Below are 23,534 nucleotides of genomic sequence, written 5' to 3'. Positions count from 1 at the left end.
TGGAAAGCAGGCTGCCTCTCTCATCTTCTTTCTGGTGCTTCCAAGCTTTTAGTCGAGCACCCTCAGTTGGCTTTGCAGCTTTTTAATCATCTTGTCCCAGAATCGTAGTCCTCCGTATATAATTACATCGCAAAATAATGCGTACGTCCATTGCAGTGCTTTGTTTTTGAGGAGGAGATGTTTTGGCAGGCTTTGTTCTGAAGGTGCTCACCAGAATGGGTGCTTGAATGGGTTGGGATTTGGGTGCGTGATGCCCTTAGGCCTTGAATACTCCTGCTTTTTGTTGTGGGTGTTAATGGTAATGGCACTGCGCTGTACTCCTGTGCACGCACTGGCAGGGTGAAGCACCGAGCTGGTGTTTGTAGAGGTGTGTTTCAGGCTTCTGCCTTCGGAAGGCTGGGGGCTGAGTCCTGGCTCTGCTTGTAGGGCTGGGGCTGTCCCCATGGCAATAGCAGTGAGCTTCTGGGCGCTGGGGGAGCCAGCTGGAGAGGCTGGTGAGGGGCTGCCACCTGCCATCCTTCAGCAAGGAGAGGCTGGGGGACAGCAGGAAGAGAGGGGAACGGAGCTCATCTTGTCTCATTGGCAGAGCAGGTGCTCAGAGGGGGTTGTCCTGCCTGGCTTTTTCTGCCACAGGAGCAGTTGAAGAGGCAGGGAAGGTGTCAGTAAGACAAAAAAGGAATGGAAGGTAAATTGCACGAGGTGGCCTTGCACACCCTTACCCTTGCCTTTCTGCTGGGTTTCTCTCATGGTTTGTATTGGTGCTGCTAATTCAGCTGGGGTGGGAGCACTGGAGAGCAAGTCCTGCTTCCCTCTAACCCTGTTTGCATCAACCTTCCTAGCTGATAACGGAGAGAAACATTGGGAAATAATCTGAGGGTGCAATTGTACACAATCTACCATGATGTCTGCACCAGAGGGCTTCTTACATGCTCTTCTCTTCTTGTGAACTGCCCTCCGTGCTCTTACAGTGCTATTCCCACTGGATCGTCCGTGTCCACAATCCCCTGCTTGCTCATAGCAGAGACGGGCAGCAAAGATGTTCTAAAACATGGCTTTTCATAATGCATCTATTGAGGGAAACATTGCATATTATTTACTATAAATATGTTGCTGTAAAGAATTTGAAGTAGAATATTAATTATTCTAATGGTCCTCTGCTAGCACATAACAGCACACAAACAAAAAGCATGTGGGTGCCACAATGCTGACCTAATTTGAAGGGCCAGGTTAAGTTAATGTTTCCCTTTTCTCTACACTTTGGAGTGTCTGGGCCATGTTTGCGTTTTAAAACAGACTCTCTTGCCTCATGTTCAGGAAAGGAATAAATACAGTGACCTAGGTTTGTTTGTGTGCACATGGTTCTGATCTCCTGTGCTGACCAGAGACTGGCAAAGGGAAATTTCATGTGTTCTGAACCAAGTACTAAAATCAATACACAGCGAGCAGTGGAAGCTAGTACATAGATAGGTAAAGGGACACAGGACAAGGGAGTAATGTTGTCCCATGTAAGGAAAATGGTGAAACTTTGTGGCAGAATTTGGGTTTGTCTTACTTTATGGATTTTATCACTGTTCGTTTGTTTTTTATTTAAGGAAGGGTTGAAGAAGTAACATAGACATGTGTATAAATTGCTCTGTTTTAAAGCCAGCATCCACCAACTTAGGGGGAAAAGTAATTTGTAGAGAGCAATTTGAGCAGTTTGCTTTGTTTTATTTTTTTTTTAATGACTGAGCTAATAGTTAATCATGCCTGTCCCTGCACATAAATTGAATTTTGGGGGATGGTTTCTAGCACTGTGTAAGTACAGATTCTGTTTTCTGGAGAAGGTGGAGTTGTTGGTCCACAGCGTGCAAGGCAGATCACCTTTTTGGGGTTTGGATCTTTGATTTCTCCAGCTCACATAGCCCCCTGACATAAAGGGACTGGTAAGGTATCCCCTGAAAAAAAGGGGCAAACAAGGAAAGCTTGGCAGTAGCTGCATGAAAGACTACAGGCAGATGAAGAGAATAAATTGCTTATAGGGAGCAGTGCTTTTCTGGAGGAGGAGCAGATTCTGTGTCACCACATTGCACCTTGCTCTTGCGTTGCTCTCCTCCAACATAAAGAAAACAGACTAATCTCTCCCCTTAGAGTATTTGTTCTTGAATTAGAACAACAAACAAACAAAATTGTATTAATAAGTCCTTCTGAGAGTGGAGCACTTAACTAAAAATTGTCTAAACACTCTTATTGATGCGATAATTTCCATTGAAATCTTAGCAGCAGTAGACTTGCTCTGACAGTTTGCCCTCGTACGAGGCTGAGCGGGTCCTTGTCTCCATGTCCTCTGCAGGAGAAGATCCAAGTGCACAAAGCCACGTGTTCATGCAAATACTACAAAAAAATGTAAGAAGACATCACTAATGTGCGTTGCACTGCCTGATGAGATGACTTCTGCATCAGTAGCTGGAGAGCCTTACATTTATAGGAGGCTGGTATAGCCACGTGTGTAAAGTGATCTGTGCTTCTGATACAGCTGTGTTGGCCAAAGCTTTAGGTGCAGCGAGGCTGTGACATGGTTACATCAGCAGAAAAATGCAGCTGTTAGCATAGCGGTTTGCTTGGTGGCTTGTTTTAAAGCTCTGCAGTGTGAGGGAGTGCCTAGGAATGACTGGGACTTGCAGGGGGTTGTACAGACGTAATTTGCACCAGGACCGCAAGTTGACTGTCTGCTATTTAAGATCTGCAACTTATTTTTTCCTCTCCAGGAATCAAAAGCAAGCACTTCTAAATAGGGTTAATTTACAATGTAATGAATATAATTAAAGACTTAATGTGAGAACAGAATGGTTTAGATCCTACCTGTTGAGGTCTCTTTCAGATGTTGACACCGATAGCTGTTATTTCGGTGTCCAAACTGAAATTTCAAGACAAGTAGAGCAGTTTCCAAGGGCTTACCGTGAGTTCTGGCTGTAAGCCGGGGGAGATAAAAGGGTTTACAAGAGGTTTTTGTTTTTTTTTTTTTTAACCCTGTCTCTCCTCAGTGACCACAGCATGGGTCAGTATAGTGTCATGTTTCCTTGGGAATTTTTCAGCTTGGGCTGACACTGAACGTGATTTTGAAGTTTTGCATTGATTTTTCTCCTCTGTTGCAGACCAATAAAGCTAAATGGGTCCAGTCACTGGAATGACTCCGGACAGGAAAGCTAAAACGCCAGGAGCAGAAAAAGCTGCAGGACTAAGGCAGGTCCACAGGATGGGAAGTTTGCCTGAAGCAGGAGATGCTGGGAGGCCCAAGGCCACAGTGGTGGACAGCGATTCAACTGATGATGAACTCACGAATTTGAACTGGCTGCACGAAAGTACTAATCTTCTCACAAACTTCAGCCTTGGAAGCGAGGGTCTTCCAATTGTTAGCCCTTTGTATGACATAGAGGGTGACAGCGTGCCATCCTTCTCGCCGTCCTGCTACCAGAACCCAGAGAAAAAATCATCGACTTCCAAACCCCCTTATTCCTTCAGCCTCCTCATCTATATGGCCATCGAGCACTCCCCCAACAAGAGCCTCCCAGTCAAAGAAATCTACAGCTGGATCCTGGAGCGCTTCCCCTACTTTGCCACAGCACCGACGGGGTGGAAGAACTCTGTCCGACACAACCTCTCCTTGAACAAATGTTTCCGAAAGGTGGAGAGAAGCCATGGCAAGGTGAGGCCTGGGGGGAGGGAGTTGAGTAGAGCTTGAAATTCACAAGGAAATTAAGAAAACCCTGTTATTTTCATGGACTCCCCTCCTCCCATGTGTGAAACAGTTGTATATTGAAATCCTTTAACACTTTACTTATGACCAGGGATAGTTTGGAAATACCACAAGTGTCCAAGTCACTTCTGTCACCCTGTGTTTTTATTTAGTACTAAGCTGGGTAGAGCTAACTGTGATGGATCCTTTACAAAGCTGGCTGGTGTGTTATTGTAAAGGGCCTTGTTTCTACTTAAAATTTTGCTAGGCTATAATAGTCAGCTTGATGTTTTAGACGTCTATTCTAGGATGTCTTGTGCCTTTTTTTCTTTAAAGGGACTTATTTGTTTGAGGATAAATTTAAAAAGCAAATAAAACAATCTTTTGCCTGTGCTAATTTTCTGAACTGGGTCATATAATGATGTTTGGAATTGACACGTGGTACCCTCATTGCTAGGGAGGATATAATCATTAGGGTACCTGCCAAAGCAGTCTATTGTTGGAGTAACTGTACAAGTGTAAGCTCTGCAGAGCTCTGTGTGAGTTCAGCAGAGGTGCCAGCCTTGCAGTTGAAACTGGAGTTTGTACCTACAGCAAGTGTGTTGTAACCCACGGAGGTGTTTTCCTCCAGCAGCCCATGGTTGCTGCTGGTGGGAGGTGCCAAGCTGCAGAGCTCGAGGATGTTTGTCCTCTTCCCACCTCCACGCACGTGTGAATACACACAGTCACTGCTCCACCAGTGGGAACAACATGAAAGTAACTGGAAGATGCAGACTGCAGGACATGGGTGGCATAGTGGCAGGCTGTGCTTTGGGAACTGCGTCAGGAAAATAATAGCTCAAACTAAGATTGCACAGACCTACCATGAATTCGGGTATCTTTCAAATTTCTTGGTGTTGTGCTGAACTCATTGATGCCAATATTTCCTATTTATTAACCCATTTCCAATAAATTCTGTTCAAATTGTATTTTCCTGTCCTGTACTCTCACATACCTCAGCTCACTTATTTGCTTGCTGTTCCGTTAAACTTTTTACTAGGAAAAGCATCTGAATTATTGTAGGAAAATAATGGAAGCGCTGTGATAAGGTGTGTTTCTCAGTCTGAAAGCTATTTTGTATATTACACTGACTTTTCGATTGTGATCTTCTCTTAGCACAGATTGAGCTTTCAAACAGTCTTCTTTATTCCTGTGTTTAGTATACTGTAGTGTTTTTGTGCTTTCACCTCTGTTGTAATGGTGCTGTCATAACTGTGTCTGCAGTCTTTTTGAGACAAACTACATGTAAAGATCTACTCCTTAAAGTCACGAATACTTATTTCTGTATAGCTTGTTTCTTCTACTGACTTGAATGATTTTATTAGTGATTTCCTTCCTTCCTCTCTCATTTCCCATCCTGTTCCTCAAGAAGGCAGCTCTGAATCTGGAAACAAAACAAAACGGAACAGTGTTCACCCCCCTCACCCTGCCCTAAAGTCAACTAACAAACCCTGAACCCGTGTGCTTGGACATCAGCCTAAGTGGCAATAGGCTTGTTATCAGAAATGCATGCAGTGTTTGGCATGTCTGACAGCCTCTCAAGGTAGGTGGAGGTCCTCCGTGTAGAGCCTTGCACTCAGCAGGTATCAGTGGAGGATATGGATATATATATCCATGTACCAAATGGAGGAGGATCACGTTGACGCTGCGGACCCCTTTGGCTGTGCTCCTAAGGTGTGACTTCTTGTAGCAAGCAGCACTAGCTTACAAGCTTGGTGTAGCTGATTGTATTATCTGTAACCACGTGCTAGTGATGCCTCTGTGGGCTTCTCAAAGAGAGCAAGGTAATTTGTCCTCTTCCATTTTTTTCTTTGCTAATGACATCTTAATTGTTTTCTGGAAGAGAGTACATGATTGGTTTTCTGCTATCCTGAGTGCCCACAGAAGAAGAGATGCCTGTGACAGATTGCATCAGAGGAGCAGAGTAAGGGAGCAGGATAAGAAGGATTTTAAAGCCTTTTCTGGCTCTCAAACAAGTCTGCCTCTCATATTGGAAGAGTGTCAGTATCTGAAAGGGAAGGATCTGTGCCCTTTGCACCCTGTGAAACGCTCAGTTTTCTGATAGTTCACTGGCTTTTGCTGCCAGCCAGTCATCAGCTATGAGAATCTGCAGTGTCTCCTCATTTTCTACATTACCATCCATGCAGGGCAGTTCTGGAACATGTGAACTGTGTTCACTGTGGCTGATGCTAAGCTGGCAAGCAGGCTGTGGAAGCACGCTCACTGTGCCCTGACTGCTGATGGACATCGTCCACAAGTCTCTGCTTGAGCTGATGTGAAGTGAGACCTCCCAGACACGTCTAGCGTGGGCGATTGTTCAGCAACGACTCTTTCGCTCCACAGATCTATTTTTACTGGGCTGCACCACATCTTGTTACAGACGTAGCTGTGGAAGGCTGCTGTTTGTCCATACATTAATATAAATTGGCTACGTGCATCCACCCTGCCCGTGGCAGCAGGCTGCAGTCACTCAGGGACGCTCTCTAGATGGCAACCAGCATGGATTGCGGGGGAAGGCTGCCATGGCTTGCACTGCTGAAAAATATTTGACGTTACGTTTGTTGTTGTTTGGTTAGTTGTTTTTTTTCCTCTCCAAGCAGACACGGTGGCGGGGTCGATACTGAAAGTCATGTGGTGAAAGGGCAGCTGGCAGCAGGCGCAGGGGCTCGGGTTGCAGCCCGGTGGGGTCACCCCGGAGGTGTTCCCATTCCCCTGGGCTGGCATGAAATGTGAGACAGTGCTGGGAGCTCTCCCGCAGGGAAAAGTGACAGGGCACGTGCCCTTGGGGTTTGTAGAGGGGTGTGAAAGCTTCTTCCTCTGCCCTTGTTGCCAGTTACGTAAAAAAGCTGTGTGCTTTTGCATAGTGATGGTGGTAAAACGAGTTGAAGAGTCATAAGGGAAAGTAGCTGCTTTGGGATGTCTCAGGAGCCAGTGCTCGACAAGAGGAACTTCTTGTGCCATGGCAGCAGGGTGTGTGCACATCAGATCTCTGCTCTGCTAAAATATACATTACTCTTTCTGTACGGACTTAACTGTGGTGCTATCATGTGCAGGTTGTTTGCCGAGGTTTACTTGACAGGGACAGGGTTTGAATATCTTCAACAAACCTCCCTTTCTCCTTCCCTGGGGAGCCTGTCCCAGTGCCCAACCACCCGCTGGGTGCAGACCCTTTCCCTAACCCCCAGCCTGACCCTCCCCTGTCCCAGCTCCATGCCGTCCCCTCGGGTCCTGTGGCTGTCCCCAGAGAGCAGAGCTCAGCGCCTGCCCCTCCGCTCCCCTTGTGAGGGAGCTGCAGGCCGCCATGAGGCCTCCCCTCAGCCTGCTCTGCTCAGGGCTGAACAAACCCAGGGCCCTCAGCTGCTCCTCATACACCTTGCCCTCTAGGCACTTCACCATCTTCGTAGCCCTTCTTTGGACACTCTCTAATAGTTTTGTTTCCTCCTTATGCTGTGGTGCCCACCTCTCACCTCAGGGTGAGACCCCACCAGTGCAGAGCAGAGGGGACAGTTGCTCCCTTCAGCTGGCCAGCAATGCCATGCTTGATGCACCCCAGGACATGGTTGGCCCTTTTGGCTGCCAGGGCACACAGTTGGCTCACAGGCAACTTGCCATCGACCAAAACCCCCCGATCCCTTTCTGTGGGGCTGCTTTACACCCCCTCATCCCCCCGTCTGTACATATATCCAGGATTGCCCCGTCCCAGGTGCAGAATATATCTACAGACCTGCAGGGACAGAAGAGAGCTGTCTGTTACCTCATAAACTTCAAGATACATCTTCCACACACGCACAGGATTTCCCAGTGATTCACCCAGTTCCAGTGGAAGCAACTGGTGGGAGCTGCATGGGGTGCCCCGTGCTGAGTGGAAGCTGGGAACAAACAGCTGCTGAAGGCTGCAGCTCCTGCTGGGCTGCTCCTAGTGCAGGTGTTTTCCCCCAGAACCAGGTGAACACAAACAGAGTAACCGAAACTGCCTTTGGAGTTGATTTGCTTTATTTTCCATAGAAAAGAACAGTCAATGCTTGGGCCAGTGTTGTGTGCCCAGATATAGGCAAGCTGCTGGTTGTGGTAGCTTCTCCAGCTGCTCCTGGTGGCCATCTCTCCACATGCTGTCTCTCCACAGCATATCCTCCTAAGGAGAATCACTTCCCATGGCCCTTTTTTGGGTATAAATACATCAGAGCACTAGTCCATATTTTATCAGTGCTATCCCTTCCCCCCTAACTCCCGTTTTTGTTTTTTTGAAAGGTCAAAGGACAAAGCTGCATGATGAGGGGCATCTTGTTTCCAGCATCAGTTGCTTTAATCAAGCCCTGAGAAATTCTGGGGCCTGGGAACTTTGTCATCACAACACAGTCCAACATTTCAAAATGCCAGAATATTTTTGTTTCCAATTTTTTTTTTTTTAATTTGCTTAGATAAAATACTGCAAGTCAAATTAGGAGCATTAGAAAGATGCAGAAAAAGATGGCACTATTGACATGAAATAGTAACCTCTGAAGGCAATTTAACATCCTGGCTTGTCTAGGCTTTATCTGCTAGGACAAATGGCTGAGTTCAAGTGGTCTTTGGTTGCACAGGCTACTTAGGCTCAACCCATACGCTGTCACTTCTGTTTCTGTGGTTAGACCTCTTCCAGGAATACTGATAGTTTGTTTTAAAGCTGAGATGATTCCATGCTTTATTTAGTCACCCTGCTTATTGCCTCTTGCACTGGGTTGAACATTTGTATTGCTTCAGGGTGTGCACTCGTTCAGCTCGCGTGCAGAGCACCCACTAAAAATTATGGTGGTGTTTTGTCAGGTCAGCAAGCTGGTGGAAGTAAGTGGCTGGGAAGATGAAAGAGGGAAAGTAGCCCCTTTCTGGCTGCAGCCTGCAGTTAAACTGAATTGGGTATCAAGTAGAAGTGCTTGCCTAAAGTCATAGATAAAACAGTGCAGAGCAGGTTTGCTGGTGGGGTGAGTTCCTATGGCTCTGCTTGACTTTTGCAATATCAAATTTAACATCAGGAATGATGGGCACAGCAGTGCTAACATCATCAGGTGCATCAAAAATACATGAATTAGTTAGGTTTTCAGATTTTGAAGAAGTGTGAATATGGTAATCCAATTTGTAGCTGAGCATCCAACAAATTGCTTTTACAGATGGAATAAAGTTAAATGAGTATGTTGCCATTATCTCCATTAAGGGGAAGGCTCTTTGGCTTTGGTGTTGATGAAGTGTTTAAATAAAATTTACAGCTTTCAGTCAACAAACTTGAAAGAAAACAGGGTTTTAAAGAAGGGGCTTTGGAAATGGTATCCCAAGCTGCAAGACAGACGTTTCCATACCATGTAACAGGGGTCTCAAGGCTGCACACTCATCGCATTCATCCATGCAGATCAAGGAGCCACGTGAGGGTGCTGTACGTCACCAGCACTGAAGTGGTGCCTACATTATCACACTTTGCTGTGTCTTGGGAATATGAAATAACTTGGTCCCTGGATGTTCTAATTGGCAATGCTTCTTCCTTGCAGGTGAATGGAAAAGGTTCGTTATGGTGTGTTGATCCAGAATATAAGCCTAATCTTGTTCAAGCACTGAAGAAACAGCCTTTTCCCTCAGCACTTGCGTTTTATACTCCACCAGCATCACCACCAAGGTAGGTGAATTTTCTCTTACAAGTGCAGCATGCAGGTACAGTCACCCACCTAGCAGAGGAAATGCCCACATAAGCTGTTGATGTATTGTTACTGACTTCCATGGGAAGAAAAATTGGAGTAGAACTTTGGTGAACTGGATAGACAGGCAGGGAAACTGGCTAGAGAAGAGTGTAATGAGCTCAGACCTCCCAGATAGCAGATCATGGAGTCATAGATCTCAGGTTGGTCTCCCAGTCTCCTTTATAACTAAGAAGAGAGAGAAGTGGGGAGGCACTGATTTCATAGCCATGGAGGTCAGGTTTTCCTCCTCTTTCTGCAGCAAATATTTAGTAAACTTTATATTTTATTCCAGATTCATGGTTTTTTCCCCTTTTTTTTCTTTCTTTCTGGGTCTTATTAATTTTCCATGCCTGTCTCCCCTCCCCCATTTGGGCAGTGGGTTGGCTTTCTCTTAAATATTCTTTCATCTTCCTTCTACTGATGTTTTTTTTTTTTTTTTTTACCCTTCTATTGTGTCTCGCCAGGGGTCCTGGCTGGAATAACCCAGACAAGAACAATTAATGTTGAGGTATATGCTGCCTTTGTTGAGGGACTTTGCAAACAGGCACTGTTTTTCTCACTGATTTCTAAGAGTCGACTGCTGGTCTGAGAGTCATGTTTTTCACCGAGCCATTTGCAGTGGGAAAACATTTTGCAGTGGGGATGGGAAGAAAAGTCTTTACCCTGAACGTCATGCGAGGTGGAATCTGCTACGCTTCTCAAATCAAGGCTTCCTCATTTGATGCATTTTAAGATTAGGCAATAGCTTTGAGAGAATTTCAAGTCAGTGTCATGCATTCTTGGTACAGGAAGAGGAATGTCAGCCTGAGTAAGCACTTGGAGGTGGCATGGAGAGTGGGAGGACAGAAAGCAAATAGGAATGCGCTGCTGCTGCTGAGATCAGGAGTTAGGTAGGCAAGTGGCCAGTTTATCTAGTTCGGCAAATGATTTGAGTGAGATGAGAGATAATTATGATGTCTGAACATTGCCCTCTGCCTTGCCTTACTGCAAGGAGTTCCCTTAACAAACAGGAGGAACTGGGATTACTGAAGCAGGATGTAAAACTGAGCATTTAGCAGAACTTTCTATGAGTCTCACAGGACGTTGACCCTGGGATCTGACACCACCATGTGAGCCATAGCTGTTTGCAGCAATTGAAGGTTCACATAGAAGGGGCTTTTAGGGTTGGGCTTGCACCTTACAAGCTGCAAAAATAGTTGGAAGGGATCCCTGGAGGTTCTCTCTTCAGCCAAAGGAGCAGGGGATCAAATGAGACTCAGCCTAGGGCGGGCTGTAGACAGCTTTGCCCAGATACGTGTTTAGTGTATCCAGCATGTTCAAGGTCAGTCCCGTGATATAAGCACTGAAGTATGATTAACTTTGTATAAAAACAACACAGTGAAATTAGGTGTAGGGAAGGAGGAGAGATTTTATCTCAGTGAGTGCTGAAGTACCGGCAAGACCAAGACTTCAAAACCAACAGCTTCAAATTGATAACTTTTTTCTTAAATGGAAGGATTAATCACACTTGCCAACAGTTGCAAATCACAAGGAAATCCTGGTCCTCATAAAGACACATGGCAAAACTACCTTCCACTGACTTAAAAACATGACGGATTTTGTAGTGCCTGTATTTGTAAGAACAGTAAAATAAAGCGGCAGTTTAAGACACTTGACTTATTCCTAATGAAAGCTATCTTTTTTCCTTTTAATAACAAAAACACGTCTAAGACTTTAGCTTATAGGCAGAAAAACAATTTTTTTCTCCCTTCCATGTTTAAAAAAAATTGAGTTTAGATTTAAATTCTGGCTTAATTCTGGGGAAGGGCCCCAAGACGTTGGCTTGTATGTGGAGGGAAAGAGGAAGCCCAAAGGAACAGTTGGAGAGAGACTGGGAACAGCCATCCAAATTTAACTCCGGGGCAATGCTAGAATTCAACTGCGAGAGTCTCTGAATTTTTCTGTGGGAGTGCTTGTGTTCATAATTATTTTACAGTGTGTTCGTGGGGAATATACCTATCATTCAACAGCACTCTAAAATAAAATTTAAAGTGTTGCTTTGATCAGAAGCTTTCCGAAACTGTAATCTGTGTCTAGTTAAGTGGAAGCTTGTATTATAGTAGGTGATTGACATGGCTGGTGCATTTTATTTCTGTGTAGCTTGTTCAACAGGTTGGTGCTAGGCCACTAACTGCGTCCTGCTTCTAGTACCTGTATTGTATCACTGCACTCTAGACGCTGCCACGATCTTCATCTTGCAAATGCCTCATGCATATGCATAGATTATCTTAATCAATACACTAAGTGTTAATTTGATCCAGTAAAGCTCTGTGTATATTGTTCCTGAAGGATCTGAGCTCAAATGAAAGGATGAAGATATTTAGCATCTATTTGTACACTTGACCTGAAGACTACAGAGCCAGCTGTGTTGGGCTGGGTACATTCCTCTCCTTTTGATTTTTTTCTCTTTTTCTGGTTTTGGATCTCTCAGCACTCCATCACCCCCACAAGAAAACATAAGAGAGAGTGAACTGGAGTTTTGGATGCTTGCATTGAACTGTGCAAACTGAATCTGCAAACTGTGCTGAATCTTTTTCACTGCGGTTACCCCATTGGAAGAGGCTAAACGTTACTCTCCTTTTCATTAGCTTTGCTTACCAATGCCAGGCAGTCTACATTGCAACCAGAGCTCCTTATGTAGCTCAGATGACGCATCTCAAGTCAGCTTACTTCAATTTGTGCACTATCTCCTTGCCATTCACAGTCCGTACTGCAATGACCCTTGGAGCTGTTACCAATGGCAAGCTGAGTTTGGATCATTGAGGGCAAATCTGAGCCATGGTGGCATTAAGTGGGCATCCCTCATAAAAAGCTGTGCAGAGTAGTTGAGTTCAGGGGTCCAAGGTATGCACAGCTGCAGCAGCAGGCCAGAGACCAGTGAAAAATATTTTGTTTAGGATTCAACGTAAAGATGCTATTGATGCTATGAGGTAGCTTTTACAGATTGGGCTTGCCAAAATCTGTTCGTCACCCTTTACAGTACAAGTAGAAGAATTAAAAATGTTTTTTGGTGTTTCATGGAATTTTAAAGGTTGTGCACTGTTTTTATTTCATGCATTTCAGTTTGCTAATGCATTTATAATGAACTGAATACTTAGGGCTGGATGTATAGCCCAGCTTTTTGTTCTGCAGTGTGTTAAATGGTACTCTGCCAGACGAAAGTTGGCCTGATAATGCAAAAAAAAAAACAACTAACATGACCAGCAAAACAGCCCAGCTTCTGCTAACTTCAGAATCAGCAGATGCCTTTGTTGTTGTTTTTGTTGTTCTTCCCCAGCTTTTTGCACAGCGCTATATTTCGTTTTTGCTAATCTCTTATAATCTGTTACCATCACTTCAAAGAACAACAAACACAACTGGTTCTCATCTCTTCTGCTGCTCTTGGGCTCCAGGTGTCTGTGTAAGCTAACATTGTGTTCACGTGTGGGTTTTACACACACACACACACACACTTATATTTAATATCCAGCCTTTATTTGTAGATTTGTAGAAGTTAGTATCTCTTGCCAACAAAACTCTTCCTCAGTGTGTGTGTTGGGGTGTTTTTCCAAGTGCTGCTGATTGCTCCCTGTGCTACATAAACAATGTGTAATGATCAGTGTGTCAGGCCATCTACTGAGGGAAAGAGAAATGGCTGCCTGTTTGGTTTATCCACCAAGATATAGTGTGGTTTTTTGTTTTTTTTTTTTAAATCTTTCTATGTTTATGGCGTTGTGTCTAATGTACTTTGTACAAATTATTCAGCAAATTAGGGGTTGGTTTTGACTTGTTGAATTTCTTTTCAGTAGGTCATCGTCTCCTCACTACTTAACTTCAGTACTTAAGCAGAATCATGGCCGATCCCTCAAAGGTAAACATTAATTTTTTTTCATTTTGCTCTGCTGTTTTTGCTAGTCACAAGCATAGTCTGAACCCCAGCTGATTTTGTGTATGGACCATTTTCTGAAGGGTCTGTTGGATTACAAAAAAACATATTTAATAGAATGTGTGCTTGTGATGTTAGTGACTTGTGTATTGAGTTTAAATCCATAAGATGAATTTCACATTGTAAAAGTGTTGTTGTTTTGCCAGCAAGGTATTTAGCAGACACATCAGTCTCAAATATGACCTTCTTTACGACTGAATTGTTCTGTAGAAAAACAATTAGAAAGGTACAAACACTGGGGTTTCCCTGTAGTTAGGGATGATGTATAACCATTATTTTAACTGCAGTCACTGAAAGGTGGAGGAGGAAGGTTGGATAGGACTGAGTTGTGCTGGGGATATGACCATGAGGAGTGGTGTGGCTGGGCTCAAGGAGTCACACTGAAGGGAGTTTGAGCCAGGTGGTGGCTCATTACTGGTGGTATTGCCCAGGGCTCCATCGTGGAGCCAGTTTTGTTTAACATTTCTATCAGTGATCTGGCTGAGGGGATTGAGTGCACCCCCATGCAGCAATGCGGGGCTGGGAAAGCTTGGCAGGAAAGTAGCTCAGGAAAAAGGGACCTGGGGGGATGATGGTCAACATCCAGCTGAACATGAGCTGGCAGTGTGCCCAGGTGGCCAAGAAGGCCAGCGGCATCCTGGCTTGTATCAGGAATAGTGCAGCCAGCAGGAGCAGGGAGGTGATCATCCCCTGTACTCTGCTCTGGTGAGGCTGCACCTCGAGTACTGTGCTCAGCTTTGGGCCCCTCACTACGAGAGATGCTGGAACGTGTTAAGGGAAGAGCAGCAAAGTTGGTGAAGGATCTAGAAAATGAGACATACGAGGAGTGGTTGGTGGAACTGGGGTCCTCCTTCCTGGAGAAAAAAGGAGGGTGAGGGGAGATCTCATTACTCTCTACTATTACGTGAAAGGAGGCTGTAGCAAAAGGGTGTCAGTCTCTTTTCCCAGGAATAGGACTCAAGGAAATGGTCTCAAGTTGTGTCAAGGGAGGTTTAGATTGGATATTAGGAAGAATTCCTTCAGAAAGGGCTGTCAAGCATTGGCACAGGCTGCCCAGGGAAGTAGTGGAGTCTCCATCCCTGGAGGTATTTAAGAGATGTGTGGACGTGACACTAAGGGACACGGTTTAGTGATGGGACTCGGTAGGTCAGGCTGATGGTTCGACTTGATGATTAAGTCTTCTCCAGCCTAAATTGTTCGGTGATTCTGTGGTGATTCTATGATCTCTTCTAGCTAGAGCTAGAACTCCATAGTCCAAGTCATTTCCTCATTTATGACGTTACACATAGCTGACTGCAGGTGTCTGAAGGGTGTTTCAGAACACGCCCATCCCTCCTGATTGCCCTTGTGGCAGCCAGCACTGCTGGTAGTGGACCCGTGGTGACGTGTGGTTGTTCAGCACAGTCATCGTCAGCAGCTGCAAAACTGCACAGCTCGTCACAGCTACACCAGCAGCAGCATGCAAGCTAAGCAGGGGATGTCCATGTAGCCACTCTTGCACTTTTTCAACACAGACAAACCCAAGGAGATGCTGCTCCTGAGAAACAAGGGGATTTTTTAATTTTAATTCTGGACACTCGCAGGTGGAGGTGCCTTGCTGAGGCCCTAGCAGGAGCAGTTTCCTGCTGAAACCCAGTTTGAATCTCACAATTGGGACCGAGGGCTATGTGTCACTCTCACCTGTAACTAGCCAGCATACTTACCTCTGCATCCCTTGGTTGGTTGGTTGTTATTTTGCCATTTATTTTCAGGGAAACCTTGCTGGAGTGCAGCAATGCTGCCTTCCTGGTGTCCTCTTCCTCAGCCCACTGCGATCCTACCTGCTCTTACAGGTTTTAAGGATTGTTAGAGTTGCGAGGACTTGGCTGTACTTTTGTCTTACGTTCACTTCCCATGAGTTAAAACAGCCCACTCAATTTAAGCTGGAAACGTGTTTGACACTGACAGTCAAATAGAACCAGCAACAAACAGCAGCTGAGCAGAGATGGTTACTTCATTTTTCCATATGTGCTTTTACAGGTGTTCCTCATTTTCTAACATTGTAGTGGGCCTTAGCACCAGAGTGGAGCTAGGCAGCACGCTGGGGTGTCACAGCATTTCTGCAGAAGAAGCCTGTTGAGCACTTGTACTCAGTAATAAAGCTTAATCCACTTAAGTCTTGTCCTTTTCAAAGGTAGTTACAAAAGAAGTCCTGAAAACTGAATTGTGCTCAAATTTTAAAGGGCCAATTTCAAGAAAAAGTGAGCACGTGTTAATTTGTCGTAGAGCGTTGTCCTTAGGGCTCTTTCACGAGGATGGTAAAATGCCCCCAACAAAGCACGGCTTTAGCAGCAGCACAGACACCCCGCTCTCTGCTGGAGCTTCAGGCTGTTGAGGCCAGAAGGTTGGGTTTAGTCTTCAGCCACAAAGCAGAAACACTGCTGGGCAGCAAAACCAAGGGTTTTAAAGACAGAGCAGCCACCTGTCCCACAGCTGGTAACTCCCACATCTCCAAACAGAGGCTTTGTCTGGGCTGTGGTGGCAGGGAGGAATCCTTTGCTGCTGCAGTGACTATTTCTTTGGGGATGCTAGCGTGCAGAACCACTGTTTGTAGGTTGCAGTGCTTCATTAATGCCTCCCGTTACTCATCAGTTTATCAAAATTTTATTTATATACTGGCATCATTTATTAAAAGGAAAAATCTGTGATAGCAAGTAAGAGATCACACTATTTCACCTTCTGATTACAATAGTGGAGCAAATTAACTGTCCATATCTTATTTCATATGGAAATATATTTTTTTATTTATTTGGTTTTAATTTTTATTTCATCAGTTGTACTATAAATAGTAAATCATGACCTACGACTTGTCAACTCAGTGTATCTCTGCTGCCAAAAAAAAAAAAGAGAATAAAAGAAGTGCAAGTGCAGTGGAATAGAGCTTGAAGTACGTTGATTTTAAAACGATAGAAAGTGAAGACAGTGGGGAAATGTGTGTATTTTGTAGTCTGTGCTGGAAGCAGCAGCTACGTCAGTTTGCCACGTTGATGCAAGGTGACAGGGTGTTCTTCAAATTTCTCCTCAAATGGGGTCAGGTTAGTAAAAATTAGGTAAGATAAGAAAATCAAATGGACAGTTCTGCAGTCCCCCTCAAATTCAGTAACAAGGCAGGGGGGCTGCCATTGAAAATGAGATGGCTGATGTTTCACTTCAGCAACTCCTGCCTCAGTGGTAGCTGAGCAGGATGGAGAGACACTTCCACTTACTGCTGACGCTTCCTAGCACCGTGTCTTCCAGCCCAGCTTCTCTACCTCTTGGAGGCTGAAATAATCCACTCAGTGCAGCAAAGGATAGTGTTTTATGGCAGTGTTTGTCACCATAGCTAAAAGCACCACTGTTCATTTAGATCTTTCTCAAGTGCCTGTTTATTACATAGATCTCTATGCCTTCTAGATGGAGCGGTTCTGTTCCATCTCCCCCTTTGTCTTCTCTGTGTGTTCCGTTTCACACGTTAGTGTGAAAAATAATGCAAAGAGAGCACTTTGTGCTGAGGTTGTAGAAAAGATGTGTGCTCAGTTAATGCTGCATTTAACTACATGCTTCAGCCTTGCATATTCATGGAGTGAGGGTATGAAGCTGATGATTAGGTGCTTTGCTTTGCCGTATGTATAATCTTTCTCTTTAAACTGTTATAGATAAAAGCCACTTGTTGCTAATAACATCTCATATGGACATCTAAGTAATGGTGCCGATTCTTGTCTTCAGCTGTGGCTGAGAGCAGTGTGAGGTTATCATACTTGTGATACCTGACCCTTCTGCAACCATACTGCTCGTATTGTGTTCCTCTTGGATCGCCGTGTCTTAACTTTGTACTGTGTAGGAGTCACGCTCTATCTGAATTCTTACACATTTTCCCACTGCTCATTATTGTAGGCCAGCATATGCAGATAGATATTCTTTGCATATTCTACACACCTCATTTTGTCAATATTACCCGAGTTGTAACATTTTGTGCTTCTCCTTCACAGAATCTGATATTGATGCCGCTACTGCGATGATGCTGTTGAATACTTCCATTGAACAAGGGATGCTAGACTGTAAGTACAAGCCATTTTACTGTTTTCTTTCCTCTACCCAGTTGCTATACATTTTGCTTTAAAGTTTCAGTAAATTAGTGTAGTCTAGCTTGCAGATAGTAAGCGCAGCCAAGAAGCAATTTTGATTATTCTTTCTGCTACCCTTACAGTTTTATAGAACCACTTTCTCTTTTTTCCTTTTTATTTTTTTTTCCAAAATTCTTGCCCTATCCTCTTTGTACCAGATGCTAAGATTTTCTCTGTTTCTCCAGCTTTTATTTGTGATTAGCTGAGGACCATTGTCCTCTGTGGGTGACAGTAACACAGGCATGTTACAACTCTTACATGCTCACTTTCAGCTTACCCTTTGCAGTCAGTCATCCAAAATGTGGTATGTTCTTTTTTAGGCCATCTCACGGGAGTACATGCTTACTGATTGCTTTTGTTTTTAATAGGTGAGAAAGCTCAGCCTCTGAAGACACCTAAGAAGAGAAGCTACGGCAGCGCATTTAATCCTTCCAGTTCGATAAATTTGCAAGAAAATGATTCTGCAGCCACCAATATTGATCCAAAGGAGGATCACAATTACAGCGCTAGCAGCATGGGTTCGCAGCGCTGCGCATCTAGGTCCAGTGTGTCTTCCTTGTCCTCCGTTGATGAGGTATATGAATTCATCTCCAAGAACAGCCATGCTGGAAGCGATGGCAGTGAAGGATTTCACAGCGAAGTGGATACAGACGTTGACTATGAAGATGATCCTCTTGGAGACAGTGGCTATGCATCACAACCTTGTGTAGATACCTCTGAGAAAAGTCAGCCTAGCAACAAAGCACTCAAGGAGTTATGTCAAGAAATTGATGAGGAGTTGAAAGAAGCAGCAGGGTCTCTGCTCCACCTTGCTGGCATCCGAACGTGCTTGGGTTCCTTAATAAGTACTGCAAAGACCCACAGTCACAAGCAAAGGAAAAAATAGTCTGTTTGTCAATGTTGAATATATACATATATTTTTTTTAATTGTGGCAATACTCTTCTACTTTTACCCTTCGCAAGGGAGATCAAAGCCATAAGAGGACTCATTGCTTTTTTATTTTTGGCGCTAACTGTAATTTAGCCATTTATTTTTAAATCACTGCCTAAAAAGAAAGAAAAAAAAATAATTTAATCTTCTCAGATTAGAAGAGATGCATGACTTGTGAAAACCTGAAAGCATACTTCTTAATGATCACTTTTTTCCTTTTTTTTTCTTAATAGTTACTTTTTTTTCCAGATTATGTTTGCTCAGATGCACATTGTGGATCATATTGACATCTCTGCTGGCCCCATGTGCAGAGGTGAATTTTGCCCTGTCTGAGGGCTCCGACTTCCACATCAATAATTAAAAAGGAGGAGAAAAAAAGAAAGGGAAATAAAATGTTCTTGCCTCAGTTGCTTCCTCCCACTTGCCCTCTCTTTGTTTTTCTGCCACAGGTTTTGATGGAAATGCTGGTGAGGCAGTTCCAAGGGTCTGCAGGTTTCAGCCCACCCAGTAAAGTGGCTGAAAAACTGCAGCACTCCCGGAGCTGCTTTCACAAGACGTTGAGTGCCCCCAGGCAAGGAGTATAACCCTTCCTGGCAGAGCGGGTAAGGGGTAGCTGAGGTGGATACCACCTTCTGCTTTCTTTTTCTTTCCTGCTGCACCCCTACCACCACCTTGCTGCATGCAGGTCAGATTCCTGAAGGAAACCAGCTTTTTCTTCTCATCTTGAGACAAATTGTCTTGGGGGGTGGCAGAAGGAGGGGTCATTTCACACCTGCCTTGGGTGCAGCCAGCGGTGAAAGCTGCCATTTGCCAAGCTTGGTGTTGCCCTGGTGTTACTGCCACTGCTGAGTACTTCTGCTAATGCAGCTGTTATGTTTTGCTGCTGTCCCACTGCCACACCAACTCTCCTGCTCCCCACTGACAGAGATGGGTTCAGAGAGTAAAGAACACAGCAGCTTGTCCTATTTCAAATGCGCCAGAGGCGGAGGTTTCAGGTGGCTAGGCTGTGAACAACTGCTGGAAGAGCTCTTTACCCCCCCCCAATCTGAAACCGAGTAGAATAGCTTTCTTTTGAATCAGTGAACCCGAACTTGCATTTTGGGAGTCTTTGGCTGTCTCTACCCTCTGTGTCCCAGATCACCGTGCCTTGTGCTCTGTGAGTCCTTTTAGCCTCCTGCCACATGCAGTGCATCTACCAAGCAAGGCTAGCCTTTGGCCTCTGGATGTAAGTCGTAACTCAGGAGGACCTCTCTGTTTTGGGAAGGAATTCCTTCACAATTCATTTTTGCAATAAAAGAATCTCTTTAGAGTTCCCAGACATCTTTTGGCCAAAAATGCTTTAGTGGTATTATGAACTTTTTTTTCCTCATTTATATTTTTAATTTTAAAATAAGTGATGATTGATGATTTTTTTTAAAGGTTTTCTGTTCAAAAATGGGTATGCAGTTCTGTTGGAGTGGGTTTTAACAGTACTGTAAGTATAAGGATGCCTTAAGTATGTTTCAGAATCGTAGAAGACTATACAAGGTCATCTTTCCTGTTCCGGAAAGGTAGAGTGATGTGGCGTAGTTTTTAGCTAACACATTAAGCTATTGTTTCCAGCAGGTGTTGGGCAAACAAAGCCGGTTAAGAATTAGAAGTAGGAAACCAATGTCCGCTGTTTTGGTTGTTGAAGACAGTGCTGGATTCAGCCAAAAGTTAACTTTTCCCTAGTGGAGTGTTTTTCTGGCTCTTTGGAGGCCTTCTATAGATCAGTGTTTTTTTCTTATTTGTCAATCTTTCCATGAGTACTGCCATAAACTGTCTCCTTTAAATATGAATACAGCCATGCTGCTGAAGGGCTGTTGCTCTGAGGGCCTGGTTCAGTGCCTCTTGAAGACAATAGTGGTGCTCCCACTGATTTCATGGCTGTTGGATCAAGCCTGAAATACCCGAGGTTCTTTTGTAGCATGTTTTGGAATTAAAAGCCAACTTTTTTTTTTTTTTAAGCACCAAACACTAGAAAAGGTCTTTTTTTCCCCCTCCCCAATCAATTACTTCAGTTTTAAGAATGAATTGTTTTATCTCTTGAAAGGGAAGAGAAGTGCTCTGATGCATTCCTGCTTCGTGTGAACACCCATTAGTCTAATACCCGTAACAGGACACTTTGTACAGATGTGTATGTCTTCTGGATATCACAAGTGGTGCATTAGCCGATTAGATCTGATATTGGATGTGTTACTGGTGGATAGTACGGGAAAACTCGCTATTTAAAAGAAGTTTAACTGCAGTGGTTCGTAGGATTTTTGGATGTGGAGATGTGAATGCTTGTTGGAACTGCTTTTTGCTCACAGTTTGCTTTTGTATCTTGATGGAATACTGTAAAGGGCAGAGCGTGTCGATGCAGAAAATGAGGATTCAACTACACAGAGATCACAGTGTAGCAGGCTGCAGTTCTGCTCAGTGCCATGATTTCAGTGGGGTGCTATTGAAGGCGGGTGCCATATAGGTCATGCTGGCTTTGGGTGCAGCTTTTCTCTTAACTTCCAATAAAAGCTGGATCAAGATCCAGGTACTCTGGAAACTGTGGTCATGCTCAGCTCCATGGCTTGGGTTTGTTTTGATTTTTTTTTTTGCTTTGGATAACATCTGAGAACGTTAATATTTCTAGGAGCGTGGCTGAAGCTGGTGATAATGGCTTCAGCGTTTCTGAAGGTATGGGACTGAGAGGCTGCCAATGCATTTAATGACCACGTGCAATGAGCAATAACCCCGTGCTAATAAACAGTTAACAGTGAAAGCTGCATCCATCCCTACAGCCCGAGAGAACTGAAAGTCCAGCAGGGGAAGTCACGCACCCCACGCTCTCCGTGCTTTGATGGGGAGGGCAGCGGCTCTGTGCACCTGATGTGCTGCACCACGTTTTCCCCTGCCATTCCCTGCACATTTTTGCAGGCAGCAGCTGCCAGCTCGGCTGTGGAGCAGCCCCTCTTTGTAGTCGGAGACCAGCTGCTGTTCCTTTCACTTTCGTAGCTAGAACTGGGTTTGGGTTTGTTTGCCACCTGAGTTAAGGAGCCTGGTGTATATAGTATAAATGGAATATAATTAAAAGTTATTTTGACTGTTGGGGTTTGTTTCTTTTTTTAGTGACCTATGTAAAATGTTCATGCCAATGGTCAACTCAGATATACTTTAGCAGCAGTGAAAAGGCAACAAAAGTATTGGTGAACCACATTCAATCCTTTAAATACAGTGGAGAAGTGTGTGAGACTGGTGTACAAGGGAGGCTGCTCTGCTTTGGGTAAATTCTGATGTGAATACTGTACAAACCTGTACTGGTCTTTCAGACTCAAATGCTAAATTATTGCTTTTGTAAAAGTTGCATCAAATGTTTTCAAATCCGACTTTAAAATGGAAGTTGCATGGTTTGCAACTTCATATTAGACGGAAAAGTAAAAGCTTTGGTTAAAGCCAACTACACTCATACATGTTAATAATGGTGTAGTCAAAATATTTATTGAAAAGAAAAGGTAGAATATTTTAAATGTTGCACCTGCCATTATATCTTAAAGCACATTCTTCACAGCTACCAGTGCCATTATCAAGTCTGTTTTATAAATGTACATTTCTTCAAACTAAAAAGTGCATAATTAAAAGTATTATGTTGCTGCCATATAGTGATATAAAACATTTTATAATTGCCATTTCATTGTAACTATTATTTATTTAAAAGTGAATTGTAAGAATGCTTTCTGATCAAATGAACCAGAGTTGTTTTTAAAATGTTCCCGTTAGCTTGTTTCTAATGTAGCATAAGCAATGTCCTTGGGTTTGTTTAGAATAATTTTGCCAGTAGGTGACCAATTCTAACCCTTTTTCCTCCAGTTTAGTCCTTTACCCATTTTAAAGAATATTTACAGAAGTTTAGTTTTTTGTATGCTAATCTCTGTTAATTAAAATGTTTATAAAGTTTATTTTTACCAAAGAGATGCAATTCATTATGACAAAATATTGCAGAATAAACTTTGTTTTATAACATTTGTGACTTTTCTGCCCACATTTTTCATTCAGATGATCAAAGGGGCTTTTATAAAATAAACGGCATTACAAACAGAAAGCACTGTGTTATCTCTTTATCAACACCTCTTGGTATTGGTCTCGGTGTTCTGAGAGACCCGTGTTCCCCTTTCAATCTTACACAAAACCGGGTTAGTTTGGGGGAAAAAAAAAAAGGTAAAAAAAATAAATATATGTAATTCATTCATTCTTGCCTTGGTTTAGAACATTGCCTGCATGTGGGAGTAATCTATATGGTAACGGGACCTTATCAATTCAGAGCAGGATTTGTTTTCGGACAAGTTCATCCGTAACTGGCCCATAGTATTTGAAGTATATCCTATTAAGGCCAAGATTTAGTGGAACTCGAGGAACGTTTTGACATCTTTGAAATTGCAGGAATACTACTGCATACCTTTTGCCCTCCTGTGAGACACATCTCACTGGGTTTGTTTGCTTTTTTGCAAAACAAATATCTATTTTTTTCCTGATGAAGTACCTGTGATTTTTTAGTTCTGTATCCACACCACTGCAGCTACGTTGCTTGTATGATAACTCAAAGATAGCAGGGTCGTATGGAATGGATAATTTAAAGAACATATCCCTTGATAAAGAAAGCTACATAGTTCTCATTTGATATTTTTTCAGTACTTTAGATATTTGTTTACTTTTATTTAGCGATGATTTATGGGGTCTGTTGAATCTGTATACAGTAGACCTTACAGAAAGCATAGAGGCGGCAAGAACCTCCTCTTCACCAGCAGGCATGAAGTGCTTGCCATCCCATTTTCCCCTTGTCTCTGCTTGTCTAAGCAGAATTACCAGGAGAATTATCCAGAATTATCTGGAAGCAGAATTCCTTCATTTTGGTGTAGTCCATACCGAGGTTAATTTTCCTGGGCAAAAGCTAGGTTAACCCCTAACACTGCTGTAAAGCCTGAGGCTGCACGGTGAGGAAAGCAGGAGGTGATTCTAGCGAATTGTGGAAGAGTGGATCTACATCTCG

At 43.7% G+C, this 23,534-nt stretch overlaps 1 protein-coding gene across 2 annotated transcripts; it reads left to right on the top strand.

Moving 5' to 3' along the window:
- Positions 1–3,148: 3,148 nt before the first annotated feature.
- On the top strand, positions 3,149–22,510 carry FOXN2 (forkhead box N2; the record flags this gene model as incomplete). Of its 2 annotated transcripts, none has more annotated exons than XM_084283732.1 (5): positions 3,149–3,685; positions 9,271–9,395; positions 13,284–13,345; positions 17,428–17,496; positions 17,931–22,510. In XM_084283732.1, the coding sequence occupies 5 exons, from the start codon at positions 3,149–3,151 to the stop codon at positions 18,446–18,448; spliced, it is 1,311 nt and encodes a 436-aa protein (XP_084139858.1). In that variant the 3' UTR covers positions 18,449–22,510. The 2 variants fall into 2 exon arrangements, with proteins under 2 accessions (XP_084139858.1, XP_084139857.1); XM_084283731.1 differs by having other exon boundaries at positions 13,281–13,345.
- Positions 22,511–23,534: the final 1,024 nt, after the last annotated feature.

This window comes from Netta rufina (assembly GCF_964035555.1).
Source record: "Netta rufina genome assembly, chromosome: 3".
Taxonomy (NCBI): Eukaryota; Metazoa; Chordata; class Aves; order Anseriformes; family Anatidae; genus Netta; species Netta rufina.
Note: the sequence above shows the minus strand (reverse complement) of the source record. Positions and strands in the feature narration are given on the sequence as shown.